Genomic DNA, 18,018 nt, shown 5'->3' with positions numbered 1-18,018 from the left:
CAATGCATACAGCATACTGTAATAAGATGCCATGTTATGTGAAATACCATCCGACACAGATGTAAATCTTTGGATCAACCAAGGATGTGCCTGCGTCTCCTAGAGGCAGCGTGCCTAACTTGTGGGTAGTAGAATGCTGGATTTCACGGAAACCTTTCGAGCAAGAGCCACGTGGAAGAACACAGCAATGTCCCGACAGTGAAAACACTACTCTCAGAAATTACTGATCAAGGAATTGAAATAGCATCAAATTGAGCAATGCATGGTGGCATAACATAAATACTTTTGCACTCAGACAATTTTGTCATGGAATCTGATTGGTGTGAAGTGAAATCGGATTAAGTGAAGTTCATTAGAGTTTTCTTTACAGTCCAGTAAACAATGCTATAACTGCCGATAAGGACATAGTGAAAACCAAAGTGCTCGGACGCAAGATGCACACAAGAAGGTGGGATGATCGAGATGTAAGAAGGCATCTCACATTTCACACAGTATCATACCATTCTTCCGAAACTTGGTGTGTTTACCTTTGTGACTTGTAGCTTGTGCTTTTTACAAAATACCAACCACATTCTTGTTTTGATATCATACTGGAAAAAAGGGAATCATCTGCACATACAAGTGCTACACCACCTGTCTTCATGGAGGCACAATAAAGGACTTGCGAGACGTGTAGAATGTGAGACTGAACATCCATGTGGACCACCCTAGAGTATAGGTGGCTATGGGAAGCTGCGAAACTAAATCTGTCAAAGAATGTTGGTGCAAGCGGCCCCAACGCAACTTGAAAGAGCTCATTACATATAACTCAGCGAAGAGTAAATGCATGTAACTTTTATTTATACAGTTCAGACTAAATACATTTTTGGAAATTCGTATCCACCATCTCTTATTTACAAGATAACGTCAACCTCCAAGCCGCAGCAACAAGAGGATTTCATTTAAGTGGGAATGACAACCTTATTTATTAAAAGCATAACCAGCTGCAAATGCATTTGTTCTGAATGAATAAAAAACGGCGACTGCTAACTAAATTAGGCGCTGTCAACAAACAAAACACAGTGTCTGGCAAAGGCAGCACAGTGCTTCACACTAAAAACAAGGCGTTAGGCCCCAGGCAACATGACAGAAGCAAATACACTGCAGTGGAACGGAGTGTGCGCAAATTGATGGTCGTTCAGTTTTCCCAACGTGAGGTTGCAGGAAAATTCATGCTGTACATCACAGCCTTGCTCAAAATAAGTCAATGCAATCCAAGTGCAGATGCTGCACAAGTTTTCTGACCAACACAGGTCACAGTAGTCACTTTTACCAACAGAAAACATGCTTACCATGTAGTGATTGGCAAGTGACTTGTTACTTTGAAAAAACCTTTGCATACACTATAGACCAACACCGTGTTTACAAACAAAGGGGGCGCTCGCGCCGACGCAGCCGACTGGGCGTGAAAAATAGGGTTAGCGTCCATAGGAATACATGGAACCGGAAGATTTCTAAGCAGTTTTCTCATTTCACGGGGCACCTATGACGTCCTTATTCGGTGCAGAGTAACCGTGAACATCCTAGAACAGATCATAAAAGTATGAAATCTTATTACCGAGGCGAAGTATTTTTAAAACGTCGCGAAACAAACGGGGGTGCGAGTTGGGAGGGCTATCCATAAAAATACGAGCAAACACAACTTACCGCATCATTTTTCTTGTTTCGTACAGCACCAGAAATGCGGTGGCCGGTCGTTGGCCAGCGCTTTGAAGAAGTATGCTGCGTCATTGAGGAGGCGGTCTACTTTTAAAACTCCCTGAATAATCTATGTTGTGAATCCGGGCAACCCCAAAATGCTCATGAATCATGCGGTTTTGTTTACAGTCTGATATGCTGCCGCATGAGGTAAATTAGCTTGATAATACTGTCGCTCAAGTGATACATCATAGACAGAATTACATTTAAAATGTAGTTGTCAAACACCATACGACAATACGGACCGAATGAGATAAACGCATTGAAGCAGACGACAGCGCAGCTGGCGATACCCATCGCGACCGCCTCCAGCTCCGGAGTGTCTGCTAGCGACAGCGCCAGTGGTGCATGGTCATGTGCAACTGCGCGCAGTCAGTTTATCGTGTTGTGAACGGTCCCGCAGTCGTCAGACTTGCAGTACTTGCAAGGGAATGTAGTGTGCCATGCAACATGATGTCGGGGCGTAGTACAAGACGTTCACCAAAAAATGAGAACGGTTCAACTCTGCTGAACCGAGAAAAATGTCGCGGTAAGTTGTGTTTACATGTGTTTTTATGGGTCATCCTTCTAACTCGCACACCCATCCATTTCGCGGTGTTTTAAAGATACTTCGCCTCGGTAATGAGATTTCTTACTTTCACGATTTGTTCTGGAATGTTCACGGTTGCTCTGTGCTAAATAACGACATCATTTGTGTGCTGTGAAATGAGAAAACTGCTTTGAAATCTTTCGGTTCCACATATTTGTATGGGCACTAAGCCTAATTTTTACCCCAGTCAGCCCAGCCTGGCGACAGGAGTGCCATCGCATCGTGTTTACGTCACAGCACAGATCGGTGTTGGTCTGTAAGTAAGAAAAAAAAAGTAAGAAAACAAAAACAAATAACAAATAATGAAGCAGCATTTGACAATTACAAGGCAAAGGCAGGCCAGCAGCAGGCTTTCTGCAAACAGCATTGTAGCAAGCAAGCTTAAAACACTGGGTTACTCAAATAGTTGCACTTTAAATACCATGCAGACGTCATGCACTAACACTGCTGTCTTTGCCTTGATTTGCAGTCATTGAGATTGCTGCACTGAGACCATCACTGTGCGTAAAGGCTATATGCGGTAAACCTAAGCAGATCATCATTGAAACAGCATAAGGACAAAGCAGAAACAAGCAGCACATTGTTTACCATTGTTTTTGTATGATCAAACTGTTTTTTGCAATGCTCTAACGAAGAACCTTGCTGAGCTGTCCTAATTGCCCATCCCAGTCTAATCACCATTGCAACAAATGACCAAGAAAACAAGTGCAGCGTGATTGATAGGTAAATAAAAAAAAAGCGTCAAAACAATAAGTATCTGCTCATGAAAAAGCTTTGTGGGTGATTCAGTATTGAAGAGAAGCACATGCTTCCAGCAACTCTACAGTCTTGTATGAACCATGCTTCACCAGAACTGGAAGACTCCCTATTACAACTCTACATTTCCTATAGTTGGCAGCATCTTTAAAAGGGCGAAGACTTTTGTCGGCTTCGCTAAAAGTGGTGTGTTGGAATGAACCATATAACCAAACACGCACACGCACACTAGCCAGAAACATGGCTTAAGCAATCAATTACAGTTGCCAAATAATTTTGCAGATACTGAAAATTGCAACATCTCTGCAAACCAGCCAGCTTCATGGAATGGCTGCAATAGCAAACAGTTATTGGAGGGATGTATTTATTCAGACCTTTTTTCTTCCCTGTGCACTTCAGGTCTGGAAAATCAGTCAGCAACTGTACAGGTCTTTCCTGCCTTAGTTATTGTGACATAAGCAAGCAAAACATCCATAACACCTGAAGGCAATTTCTTTTGAGAAAGCCCTGTGTGTTACACAACTGCTGCAGTCCAACAGCACCGCAGTATTACACGTCACCACGTGGACTTTCTCCACAGAAAAAATGGCCTGCACTTATATCACACAGCATAGTAAAGAGCACTACACTTCTAGACATACTTTGGCTCCAGCAGAAAGGCTTTGAGAACCAAAAAATCTGAACCAAGTCCACCCATGTCAGCACCCACAACTCAGTCACACAACAAAACTTAATTCGAGGAATACAGCATGAGGAAAACATGTCTCCTTTCTCTTCTTGGCATGTTACGACAGTTCTGCATGGTCCTTGAGCCGGCTACAAAGGAAATCTGGGAAATGCTGCTAGATTTCAACAATGAAAACAAAAAAAGGTGTAATTCACATTCCAGGGCCCTCGCATGTAATTGCATAACAAAATTTTTGCAGAGCTCAACAGTTATGTACTTGCCTTTATAGGCATGTTTTGTAGTTGAGAGAAAAAAAAAAAAGAAAGGATTTACCCACATCTGGCTCTTGTGAGGCTGCCAGCAAGCCAGATGTGATCATTTTCCAGCGTCAAAGTTCATAACATATAAAACTGGTCACACATCCAATGGAAAATTGCACGTCATTGGCACGACAAACTAACATTAGTGCAGTTTTGCACTAGTGTAGAACAGCTGCACTACTGCAGACCAGATGCTGTTCGCTGTCGCTGGATGTGTTGTGTAACACAGAGGCCGTTATGTTGGGAGAACACTAGGCATACTTGTACTTGCTTGACAAGATGTCCAGCAAAAAGAACAGAAGGTACTGTAACAAGCTGGCATGCAGTTCCTTCCCCCTTCAAGCACAGGTGTGAAACTCGGTGCGTACCACAAACTGGCGCAGTCTTCGAGGTTGGGGTGAAGAGACAAAATCCCAGAAATGCCGAGAACGATCAACTCGTGCATCCAGGACGACGACATGGCATGGTTCAAGCCTTGAGGATCAGGATGACGAGAGTTCAGACTGCGGTGCCATCATGCCGTGACATCGAAACTGTCCTTGGGAACTGTTTCGGGAGGAGCTTAGGTGGCAGCTGGGTGACCGCCATTCCTCTGCGGTGGTGGCGATCGTGGAGGTGCCAGAAGATCAGCGTACTCGTGGAGGGCTTCCCTCAGCGATCGGCAGACTTGGGCCGATGTCGATGTGCTGCAGCTCACCAGGTGTGGGTAAAGGGCAATCAGCTGCTCCCAGACACTCCATTCAACTGCATAAGGAAAACATCCGGAAAACATCTGGAAAACATCCAGTAGGACTGTTTGCGCTGCTGTTCCAGTAGCACTGACAGACAGCTAGCAGATTGTTAGAAGATCTATTCCATTCTTTTGGCAGAAAGAAAAAAATTAGTTAGTTAGTTAGTTATATGGGGTTTAATGGCGCATAAGTGACTACGGTTATCATGCACCAAACACAGGGTCAGATGTCTGGATTACTATAATTGCCTTAAAGAATTGGATTTCTTGAGAAATGTTAAAATTTTTGAAAATTGAACAAGTCCATGTTCTCCTAAAATAAGTGTTGGATGAACTGGGATGTAATGAACTGGGATGTCTGGATTACTAAAGTTGCTGTAAAAAATTGAATTTCTTGAGAAAAGTTAGAACTTGTAAAAACTGAACAAGTGCATGTTCTCCTAAAAGCAGTCCTGGATGAAATGGGATGTGTTGACTGTAAAACAAGGTAAAATATTTTTTCCTCATGTCTTCGAGTTTTCTGCATGCGATTGAAATGTGATTTACAGTGAGGGCAGATCACAAAAAAATGAAGGCATTACTGGCATTGGCATAGTATGCTGATGGTGGCTGCCATGAAGCTCAGTATACATCTTTATCGATCTAAACATGTACTGCCTCAGAATTAACCTTTCTTAATTCATTAAAAACTGGGATGATATCGCTGGCAAGTGCATGCAGGAATGTCTTCTCGGTTCACTACAAGGTATCGAATACGACTCCCGATATCTAACCCTTATGTCCCTTCTCTATATTTCGATCACCAATCCTCCAGCCACATTTAGGCCAAGTTTATGTAGACATATTCATGTAACCTTGATGTATTCATGCCACCTTAGCTGTTTCTTAATTCTGGGACCTCAGGGTTACTCAATGCGAGTGTCAACATCTGGACGAGCACAATGTCATTCTGGAAGAATTATGCTAGGTTCTCTACCAAGGCTTGCCAAGATGTGCATAAATTGTCGCCTCTCCCAGAAGCATGCTTTGTGTGTTACGAACAACAGGAATAGCATGCAAATATGCTGCTAAAATGCATGCACTGCCATGAAAAGCATCAAGAATACGATGATGGCCTACCATTGTTTGGCGGTGCTTTCTTGAGTGAAGCTGTGAGCGTTGCCACAGCCTTGAGGACAAAAGAGATCTCGGCCATGCGATGCCTGGGCAGGGGACACTTGCCACTCAACTGCTCGTCTTCCACGTAATGGCAAATCACCTGCAAAGTTATTAAAGAAAATGTGCAATCCCTCATTTATTTACAAATTCTATTTCACCTTGGGGATTCCCCTAAACTTCGGACTAAGAAGATCATGTTTATCCGTAATAAGGGAGTTATTACTCATTAACGTACACTTACATGCAGCCAAACAGCTACAAAGAAAAGCTAGAACACTGGATAATCATACGGGCATTCAGCATCCCCACCCCACCACGGTGGTGCATTGGTTAAGATGCCTGACTACTGTGCCAGAGTACCTGCATTTCTATGAAGGCGAGATGAAGAGGTGTCCGCGCGCTGTGCCATGTCAGTGCACGATAAAGATCCCCAGGTGGTCAAAATTACTCCAGAGCCCTCCACTAAGGCACCCCTTTCTCTCTTTCCACTTTCGCTCCCAAATTTCTCCATTCTCTTACAGCAGGTTCAGGTGTCTACAGAACAAGTATGACAGATACTGTGCCTTTCCTTATCTGTAAACCAATTATTATTATTATTATTATTACTATTCAACATCTCCAGTTATCCTTGGCCAATAGACCATACTTTACGTGCACAATTGTCACACTCAGTCACCAGCCCCGTCCACAGGGCCTTAATCGTTTCCACCTTTCCAAAGTGGTGAACAAAGATGCATGAACCTAGCATTCCCACCAGATGGGTCAAGTGCTACCGGCACGTAATGAGTGATGCGCGACAACAGAACAGGACGCCTTGAGCGTGTGAATGACGCCCATGTTCAGTGGCTTTATCTTGCACTTGGCAATTCAGAGTGAGGAGAGCATTTCCACCAGTCAAAAAGGCAACACGTGGAGTATTGCGAAGTTTTCAAGCACGTGTTTCTTTTTTTTACTATACCTGGTCAAACTCATCAAGCAGCTTAGTGAGCAAATCATGTGTCACGCCCGTTTTCCTATTCCATGCTTGTTGCACACCTGCACACGTGTCGGATGAAAAAACAAGAAGTCATAGCATGCACCCAATCCTTTGTGTTCGACCTGCAGGGTATGAAAATGCGGCTCCAAAAGTACTGCAGCTTGCGAGACTTGCCAATGACAAAAGACAGCCACCAGCTAGTCACTGGTGACCAAACTTGTGCACAGAAGCAAGTTAATGCAAATATGTGCTATACCTTCCATGAGCACAGGTGTAGCCTTTCAAGGCATGCATTTTGGATGGCAGCTATCGGTAAAACTTGGCTGTTTGGTTGGCAGTGCAATGCCTTTTTTTTACTGCGTTTTTGGATCTCCACATTCCTTTCAGGGGCTGATGTCACGGATACTTGGAGACTCTTCTCATCTCTGTGCCTGCCACAAGCGTGGATTTTTCGACAGCGGGGCAGTGCCATTTTGTTTGTTCTAACCAAGTTACACCACCACAGTTGTTTTTTTTTTATGTATTTGAGATGCAGCTGCTTGCCTTAATACATATTCTGTAAGCAGATTTGAGTTCATTTGGATAGCGAATGTTATAACTGTGGTTACTATAAGTAGGTTCAACTGTACATGCTGAGAACAAGGCTTGAATGAAGGAGATCAAAGGCCTTTAAGATTACTTAACAACTGTTTGGTGCATGACCAATTTTCGTTCTAGTGCTGCCTCCGCCAGACATACACTCACTGCAATGCCCAGGGAAACTGACCTCTTGAAATCGGTGCAGCAGCGAAGTGACAGCCAGGCGGTTGACGACACCACCCTCAGGTAGCACGATGCCCCCGAGGAATGAAAACTGCAGCAGCGTCTCGAAGCATGCTTTAGCAAACTCCTCACGCAACTTCCGTGTGGACTCTGTGTCTGCAAAGAAAAAAGGGGGAAAAAAAATATGGGGACCACTTAAGCGCTGCCTTTAAGGGTATGGCGCGATAGGTGTGTGGCTCCCCTTGTTGTTCATGGACATATCAGTGGCAGGCCATGTCACCTGCGAACTGCACCAATCGGGCGGGTACTACTGATCCTTTCAAACACATTGGGCAATCCCATTAGAAGCATGAGTTCCTGATCAATTCCGAGCCTCCCTGCTATCTGTTAGCTAATCTACTTCCTCAGTGGTTCGGTTCAACAGTCGCTCCAGGACGATTATTCTTTTTTTTTTTTTTTTCAACCGCATAATTAACTTCTATGAAACTGCACAGCTTTTCTTTTTCAGCTGAAAGACAGCATTTGGAGGGATGTCGAGAAGGAACTGCTTCCTTATATGTTATGCTTTGTTAAATGTAGTGAGCAAACTGAATTACATAACCCAGCAGCACATTGCATCAGCGCTTGCTGCCCTCAAGCTTAATGATCTATTTTTGCCCTCGGGACACTTTAGCCTCACGCTCACTTCATTGCTTATATAAAGGATCCAATTAAAAAAAATTGTCCTCAGTTCATGACAGAGTTTCAAAAAGGTTGACTGGCCTGGTTAAATAGTTAACGTGAACAGGTGGCGCCTTCACGCTGTCGCTCCCTATGCTCTCGCTCCAGTACACAATCTTTGTATTAGGCAGCAGTCCCAAACATGGAGGGTCCTCCAACCTTTATGCGACGTTGTACCAGGCAACATTCCCGGTGTGTATCTACAGTGTCTTCGCTCGTCGCTGGCCACCTCACAAAGGAAAAGAAAGAAGACGCCTGCGAGTCCAACTACACCTGCCGGTACTGTGACTACCTCGGCCCACCAATTACGGAAGTGAGTCAACACCAGTGTTACTTGTCAGTGTTTGTGCCTTAAGCATTCCCGACATGCAGTACACACCACAGGATGACCAGAGTAAATCCTTGTGTGTTGCAGGCCTGTTTCACTTCATGGCACCCGCCTGTGTACCAAAGACTGGCTGAAGAGTTCTCAGAGAAAATATTTTCTCTGTTAGTGCTAATGGAGATGAAGGATTACATGCGCTTGCACCAGAACTCTGTTCTTAGGATAATAAGACTTTTGGCGCAGGCTGCTTTACCTTTTGGCGTGGTTTGAAGCAAATGGTGCAGCATTCAGATCACGACCTATATAGCACTGCAGTGCGGCAACTACAGTGCCATTCATATGCACAGGTTTTTCGGCTTATTTTGTTTCCCGCAGAATAAATTTTAGCTGACCTACCTCTTGAGCAGCACTTTCGCTTCTGAGCTGCAACCTTTTGTCCAGATGAAGAAGGAAATAAGATACAATGCCAGGAGCGAGATACTGAGGTAGGCAAGAGTTAAGTGCATTCAAGACTACTTACACGGTGTGGAGATCAAAGAATCGACTACTTTCAATTCTGCCCACTCATTCACTGTAATGCACCTTTAGTCGATCATAATCCAGCAAATTCACCTTTAATTTACTACAATCCAGGTTAATCCACAAGAATCTGTCCTAATCCAGCAAACTATACCCTTAATTCACATTTATTAAGCTTAATCCACCTTATTCTACAGCAATCTACCACATCCAAACTTAATGCAATCCACTATACCTAAGTCACTGCAATAAGGTCCTACTGCAAGTTAATAGTACACTGTAATCCACTCTTAATTAACTGCAATCTGCCACATGTGACATCATGTGGGCCGAGTCCTGGCCTCTTTGATCACTAGCCTCGGACGGATTAAAGCCAAACACGAACTTGATGTGTGCTCCGTATAAAAGCTCAGGCCATAATGTGACAACATAACTAAAAGAATATCAAGGTACACAGGCCTGGAAACGTTGTGATATGGAAAAGATGGAACAATGCTCCACTGTACTGCAGAAAGCATGGGGGCATTTCAGATATACTGAATTATCATGTCTGCCCCTTTTATAAGGCAGTAACTATACCTTCTCTGTTATACCCTTTGGATGAGTGGAATTCGGCCAACAATTATTTTTTTCTGTACGAGGGCATCTTAGACCACCAGGACTACAGCACAAATTAGTGAATATATGCTTACTCTTCGTTGTGCACAATAGTTGTAAAATGATACTCATGCCATGTACTCCTACTGCGTACATTGCAATTACTTTGCGAGCCTTCCAGCAGATGGCATCACTTGTCCACAATATATCATGAAGACAAGTAGCACCTACCCACAGGTGTGCTGCTCGTTGCTGAGTGAATGGAACCTTTGTTGAGGAGCGCAACAATCTTGAGCACAAACTCTTTCGGCACGTGGCTTGAATGTGGCAGGATGCACTCTCGTATCAGTTGCACTACCTGTGAAGTGAATGCAAGACTGCGGTTGCACATTATTAAACACTTCATACGAAAAACAAATGTTTGCCAGTGCCCTTTCGATACCTCTCAACTTCTGACAGCGCTAAACACACTTAAATCCTTACCAGCTTGGTTACATATTGGACAGGCAATGTCTGTCCTGCCGGCATCCAGTCAACATCATAGGACGCCACCTATGGCCGCTTGAAGTTACACGACTATACCCTGACTTCATCTGAATAAAATGATAACACATGCAAATATCTCTCTCCTGCCTATTAATGTCAACTTTATCACTTCACATATGTTGCTGCGAAGCATATAATCTATTTTCAAGTGTTTTCAAGCAAACAAAACTAAACATATAAATATATATATATATGTATGCTTAGAACAAATAGAGATAATTAAATATGTAGTTATCTTTGTTTTGCACAACAACAAGCAACCAGAAAGACACAACTAAAGTATAGTTCACCTGAGAGAGCATAATAAGGCGACTGCTGTATAACTTATAACCGTCAAACAAAAAGAAATTTCAACTCTACGAGACTTCTTCAAATTCCAAATTTCGTGTTATTTTATGTGCACACAATGTTTTCCACCCCATTTTTTTTCTTAAATACTGCTATGAAAGTCATCTTTGTTACTATTCTCTTACATATTAATAGGAGTTAAATAACAGCCATTCTGAGCAGAATTAATTTATTTCCTTTAAACCAAGTGCACATTCATGTTCCATAATATAAGCAGTAAACATTTTACATTAATTAGAACACCCTTATTTGTGGTATCCATGATGACTAGAGTTGACAAACGTGCACAACTGTGAGCGCCACATAAGTGCTGCGGGACCCCTAAACTAACACACGCATGTGCAATGTGTGAGCAGTTAATGAGAAAAACAAACAAAGCAAGTATTTAGACACTCCATTAGCATTCTCATTTGCATGCAAGAGTCGAAGCACCTCAAGTTCAATTCAGCTTTAACATTTACACGCAGAAAAAGCATATAACACCTGTGCGGTGACATGGTTTGGCAGGAATGCAGCACGGCCTGACATCTTCGCTGGCATACAGCAAAGGCACACAGAGGGAGCAAGCCAATTCACAGTGCTAACTAGGGAGTCTAGCTAACTAGCCGCTAACTAGTGATAACTAGCTGGGGCAATGTTCTCAAGCGAATGTCCAGGCAAACAAACAAAATGGGAGCTGAAACCGAAGGCGGTTAAGTCTGGAATGCTTGGAATCTGAAGCCACCTGACATCTGTGCCAAGCAGCGATATACCACAGTTCTCTAGGCCAGTTGTGAACACTGTATGTGGCAGCTGCAATTTGAGAACTAACAAAGAAATGGGAAAGCAGGCAGGAGTAATGAAGCAGCATGCACAAGAAGAAAGATGTGCGATGAAGTATATGCATCAAGAAAGTGGTGATAAAAGCGCATCATGTTGCAATACAAAAGAAACGCGCCTTTGCAGAAGCTTTAGCAAGTCGTGTAATATTAGAAAAACAATATATCAAACCTTGCAGTCCAACATTTCATCGCATTGTTGGTCTTCCAGGCTCTGGGTAGGAGGCGGGTTGCTGGAAATTATTGAAGATGTGACATCAGCCATTATTCTCTCAGCTGTTTGTTGGCTTCACCTGACAGTTTAAACCTTGTACCCTTGACAAACTTTGCACTGCCGAAATGTCAGCAATGCCATTCATTGTAGCTTTATGCAACAAGTTGAATATTTTCAGTCCTGTGGCTGCCTTTTCAACAGCATGCATGCGAACATACCAGGCAAATGCTAAATCAATGCCTTCCAATAAAAGACAAAGAAAAAATTGCTTTAATATGAATCTCTAAGAGCTGAGAGCACAAGCGATATTTTCTGCACGAGATTAGAAGTACCATTAGCACAGAAATTAAGAAGAAGACATCAGATCAATCTCTTCCAAGAAAGACAGCAACACCTGCAAGCTGCGATCACACCTAAGCAACAGCAGCTCACAGCTGTTGTTGCTCAATGCATGCTGAGTAAACAGGCAATGACCCTGCCTGACATTACACGATGCCAACACCTTCAAGCTTCTGGCCATTGTTCTCGGTGTTCAAAATCTTGCCTCCAGATGTCACCACTCTGCCGGTCTTTCCACACATTTCGTTTGACAATTCACGGCCGAACAAAAGTCAGCGCGACATCTTCCGGAGGCGAGTTGCTAGTGTTAATCACATCATGCTTGCTCTCGCTGCGCAACCTTTCCCCAGCTGCCTGTGCGTCTCGAACGGCCGTTAACTGCAAGGACTTTGACATCAAAGGCACTGCACCCTTCCCACATTTGACTGTCTTAGCTGAAGGTCTCACAAGACTGTGTAACAAACATTGGGAGCAGAGGAGACAATGGTATTTCCGCTGCTCTCCTACTCTTCATTAAAATCTGGATTCACCATGAGTCACAAATCATAAGGTGATGACAGGTCAGCGAACCTGCCCCCGGCCACAAAGGTTGGTGGGAGAAGGGCGCTAACTTATGAGGAATCTGTGTAACTCATCTTTGCCCTGTGTCGCTGAACCACTGACTTCACGCGCATGTGGCAATATCATCATCGAACTGCTGCGCATGCTACAAGTACGAGGCTATGTACAGTAATTGTTCACTGTGTGCTGAATGGCTGTGATGCGACGTCGGCAGCACAATCTGAACCATGTTGGCCCTGACCTTTCTACAACAATCATATATTTTTTTCAAGCTTGGCATGAAGTCAGCTAAGGAACCATCGTAAAAGATCAACAAAATAACACTGCTTGTTTCGGAGTTCCAAGAAAACGGCGTCAATCTTCACGGCAAGCAAATCAATCATCATAGCAGTGTGCCAATGCACAGCAACATTAAGACCTAGAGATGACACAGCACTCAGCACATTTTCTCATGAGATGAGCACTGCAGAAAGCTCTGACTGTTTTTTTATCAATGACTTTTTCAGGCTTGCACACTGCAAGAATTAACTTGTGCAACTGATTTTCCAGCTTTACTGATGACACATTAAAGGGTGTCAGGCATGATAGCGCAAATTCAGCATTTCTTGAACCATTCGTTTATGAAAGATGAACATCACACAAAAATGCATCGCAACGTTCTCTACACACTACAGTAAAAATATCAAATGATGCCCTCAATCACGACATATAGTAACAGGTCATAATTTTTCGGCCTTAAGTTCCCAAACTGAATTTTCAAGGAAAGAACTAAAAACCTTGACTACTCAAACACACACAAAGCATCTAGCAGAAGGGAAAAAAATACACAATGCAAAAAAAAAACACACTAGCAGCATCTCTAATAATTTTCTTGGAGCATGTTTAGAAACACAGTGGGTTCCAGGAACAATTTACACAAAATGCTGTTTCTGGTTTATTTGTATCAATGATTCAGAGAAATAAGGAATGAACAAATGTCAACCACTGAGAGCAAAGAAAACATTATTTGTCCACTAATGACTATTTCATCCTTAATAATAATTTTATCACAATGAAGCTTCAAATTCCGGCATGGGGCAAACAGCCAACCTAATGCAAACTTTCACAAATTTCAGTAGTCAAGATATTCCCATGTGACACTAGATCTCTTCCTTACAAACAGCTTTACTAAATGGATTTCATATCTGTTCCTTGTATTTCTTCTCTTGGCTCTTACTCTTTTGCCAGTAATTAAAATGTAAAAAATCTGGACCCCATTTGCACCTAAGAAGCTCCCTAGTCCGTGTTGTGTGAAATCAAGAGGTCACGTGATATAACTAAGTTTACAGGCACCGAGAGTGCTGAAAGTGCTAACAGGCTGAATAACAGTACAGAGAAAGCATGAAAGAAACCTACAGCAGCAAATCTGCTTCTATTTCATTCCACTGTAAAGGTGACATAATTGTCAAATTTTGTCCTGGGTTCACTTGCACACACAAAAAAAAGAAGTGATTCTTATACTTCGAACGCACAGATCTACTATAAATTTTTTTACCCAGGGAAGACAGTTCCCATAAGTGGCAGCGACTACGGCAGATGGCGCCACCGGGCAATCTCACACAGAGATCATTGCATCGAGAATATTGGCCGCGCTGCATGTGCTCTTAGAAACTATCCAGCAGTCATAAGCTCGCCCTCTTGAATGCAGTATATTTACTGTAAATAAAAAAAATGAGACCTACACAAGAAGGAGTAAACTGAACATGCATAAGTTGGTGCATAACGACTCTCCCTCGTAATTTTATTTTTTTAGAGAAGTAGCGGACCTTCGCGCTACTAAGCACGCGCAGGCGAAACGCGATCGACCGCAGTACCGACGCTACGTACGGTATACGCTCACGGCCCCACGAGATCCACGATTAAGCGCTCGCTATGCAATTTACGAAGGCTTATTTGCCTGTCACTGCCGTCCCGTCAGGTAGTGCAACGCGCACCACGTGACATTTAGTTTAGCGCTACCGCCTACCGCTACCGCGCGAGCGTCAATACGCATGCACAGATCACCCCGAGGGCGACAGATGGCGCCACGTTCCCCTCAAATTTCAGCGGACGCCGCACACGGGGACCAATCAGCATGTGCTGTGAAGCGGTAGACAGCCGCGGTAAGCGGCAGCGCTAAACAGCAAAGACGTACGTTTACCGGACGCTTCCTGCTCACGCGCAGTGGCGTGGAGGAGGCAAGGTGCGGTCTCCACTAATTTCCGTTGGTCGTCAGCAGTCGCACAAATTGATGGCACGAGAAACAATTATGACCAGGTTAATTGTAAGGCTTCTGATCTGAAGCTCGTCTATTGCGATTAAAAGTGCACGAGAAAATTACCAGACAGTTTCAGGCGCAAAATGCGCACTCCATGCATCCATGACAATTGAAAGTACGCAGCCTTAAAAAAAAAAAAAAAAAAAAAAAAAAAACGATACAAAATGTAGTTAATGACGAATTCAGTTCAAACGAGGTTCGACTGAATGCTGTTTACAATACACGTGTTTAGTTGCTTGTTTAGACTCTGTGACGGCTTTTCAACCGGGCGAGCTGCGTAAGCTTCGCGTAATGCATGATGATTATGTTATAACGGTCACCGAGTTTTGCGATTGGCGCTGCATAGCGCAGGGGCAACGGAGCGCTAGCGAGTTTGGGGTAATACCGCAACTGACCCTTGGCATTATCGTTACAAAAAGTGTTTGACTCAGCGCTGAGATTGTGTGCCCACCACGTGACCTCATGCATACCACGTGATTCCATAAGAAAATAAAAAAGTGAAGTAAGAACAATTTTATGTCACTATAAATTTCGCAGCAATGCTACTATCGAAGTGTGCCCTCAACGGTGGTGTTTCAATGTAAACCTAAATTAGTTTACAGGAAATGAAAGGTGCAGTATCCATCACGCTTTCTCCGCGGACACTTGAACCGCGCCGTAAGGCAACACCACCTATATAGTCTACATGGTGTTGCGAGGAACCTAAAATTGAAAGAGAGGAAGAGGTGTCACTGTGAAAAGCTCTGAAGTAATTTTCAACCACCTGGGGATCTTTTACGTGCACTGACTAAAACGTAAAAGATCCCCAGGTGGTTGAAAATTACTTGGGAGCATCTCACAACAGTGGCACCTCTTTCTCTCTTCTTTCAATTTTACGTTCCTCCCTTCCCTTACGCAACACCACGTAGACAATATAGGTGGTGTTGCCTTAGTGCACTGACTGGGGTGGCAGTTCCTGGCCCTACGGGGCTGAGACGGTAGGTCAACGCCGCTTGCGGCGGGGGCTAGCCAGCCACCGAATTTATCTGTTGTAGGCCGCCATTGCACCCGCCAACGCTTAGGTGGTGGAAGACGGTTGTTGTTGCGCCGCGAGACCTTCTCTCTCGCTTCTTTTTCTTCCTTATTGTTTTTCTCTTCCGTCCGCCCGAGGCAGCGGAGGTGGCTCAGCTACAGAGCCAGTAGCAGACCCGCGCATTTTCTTTTCCTTCTCCTACAGCCACAACAACAGCACTGACTAAACCGGGGGGCCAGTGCTGTATGGCCCCACGTGCCACGAACGCCACCAGTACAAACACACATGCCGGAGAAAGTGTGACCGATACTGCGTCTTTCCTTTCCTGTAAACTAATTATAATTATATGTAGTACTGCAACGAACGCCGATAAGAGGCAAACGATGAGAGGAAGATGATACGAGAGGAAAGGTAGGCTTTCGCCATTCTCCTCTTATGAAACATCTGAGAGATCCTCTATTTTTTTCTCCTGACATCGCACAGAACGCAGACGCGTTTGCGGTTTGCCTCCACCGAAATGCGGCCGCCGCGGTCGGGTTCGAATCCGGGTACTTGGGTAGCCAATCGACTTGATCACAGGGTTACCACGGCGGGTGCTTTAACAAGCATAAGGGCATGCGCGAATCCAACCTTTTGCGCCTCGTACAAGCCTTCGTTTGTACTATGTTGCCCCTTACCTTCGCCTCACGCGAACAGACCGGGAACGACTGGATGCATCACTGCGCAAGGCATACAAGACAGCATTGGGTCTACCCATGTCCACTTCCACCACCAAACTGATGACCGTCGGGATCTCCAACACAGTCGACGAGCTGATTGAAGCGACTCTAATTTCCAAATATGAGCGCCTCTCGCTGACACATGCGGGCCGTGCAGTACTGAGCCAGGTAGGAATCAGTCCTCTGAGGGCGACTTCTACGTATATGGACCTCGCGCCTGAGCAGAGACAGGCTTCGTATACCTCCGCTTCCCAAACGTATGCATCCAGAGTATCATACAGAGCGCAGAGCCGACCGAGCCCGGCAACTCCACAAACGTTTTACCGGTCGCCCCGACGTTACGTACACAGATGCCGCCCACCACCCCCGTCGCCCCGCTATATGTTTGCGGTTGCACTGGCACCGCACCGAAATTGGCACAACGCCTGCAGCGTACTCAACGCCGCAACTGTTACCACCGCGGAAGAGGTTGCCATCGCGTTAGCTCTGACCGACCCCTCCACCAAAGTAGTCGTTAGCGATTCCCAACAGGCAATTCGTAACTTCAATGCAGGTCGTATATCCCGACAGGCACACACTATCCTCCGATCTCTCCCCTTACCGTCTACACCTCGTCTTCTCATATGGACCCCAGCTCATGAGGCACTCAGCGGAAACGCACAGGCGCATGCTCTAGCCCGAGAACTCAGTTACCGGGCGGAGCACCCTCCTCAGCCTGCCGCTTCCTCTGACACTCCCCAAGGCACTCATTCACGCCTTGTTACATACATGGACATCCTCCAGCATTATCGGCTCGAACGGTGTCTATACCCCCCTGCACACCGGGAACTATCCCGGCGCGAGGCCGCCCATTGGCGCAAAATACAAACAGGAACCTTTCGCAACCTATGGCTATATAGCAAAATTTTCCCAAATCTTATTGCACCTAGCTGCAAACACTGCTCCCAACCGGCCGCATTCATTCACATGGTGTGGACATGTATACGACACAACGCAGACAATACAGCTACAAGGGATGCGTGGGAGTCCCTCCTGCGTACCACCGAGCTCGCCCAACAGCTAATAATAATAATAATAATAAACTGGTTCACAGGAAGGGAAATGCGAAGTACCTGTCACACTTATTCTGTGGACACCTGAACCGCGCCGTAAGGGAAGGGAGAAAGGTGGGAGTGAAAGCGGAAAGAGAGAAAGAGCAGCCGTAGTGAAGGACTACGGAGTAATTTCGACCACCTGGGGTTCTTTAACGTGCACTGACATCGCACAGTACACGGACGCCACTCCGTTTCGCCTCCATCGAAACAGCTCC

The 18,018-nt window shown here is 44.7% G+C and overlaps 1 protein-coding gene across 4 annotated transcripts in view; it reads right to left on the bottom strand.

The window, feature by feature from the left end:
• Positions 1-816: 816 nt before the first annotated feature.
• The window catches only part of mon2 (Mon2 homolog, regulator of endosome-to-Golgi trafficking), a 239,330-nt gene continuing 222,128 nt past the window's right edge, over positions 817-18,018 (bottom strand). For all 4 annotated transcript variants that reach the window (XM_084579205.1, XM_084579206.1, XM_084579207.1 and 1 more), the window contains 5 exons: positions 11,741-11,801; positions 10,088-10,214; positions 7,700-7,851; positions 5,919-6,057; positions 817-4,813 (listed from right to left, as the gene is read on the bottom strand). In XM_084579205.1, the coding sequence (XP_084435331.1) occupies positions 4,632-4,813; positions 5,919-6,057; positions 7,700-7,851; positions 10,088-10,214; positions 11,741-11,801 (661 nt within the window). In that variant the 3' untranslated portion in view covers positions 817-4,631. The remainder of the gene's footprint in view (positions 4,814-5,918; positions 6,058-7,699; positions 7,852-10,087; positions 10,215-11,740; positions 11,802-18,018) is intronic.

The sequence above is a fragment of the Amblyomma maculatum genome, chromosome 9 (genome assembly GCF_055883805.1).
Source record: "Amblyomma maculatum isolate TAMU_Amacu chromosome 9, ASM5588380v1, whole genome shotgun sequence".
Taxonomy (NCBI): Eukaryota; Metazoa; Arthropoda; class Arachnida; order Ixodida; family Ixodidae; genus Amblyomma; species Amblyomma maculatum.
Note: the sequence above shows the minus strand (reverse complement) of the source record. Positions and strands in the feature narration are given on the sequence as shown.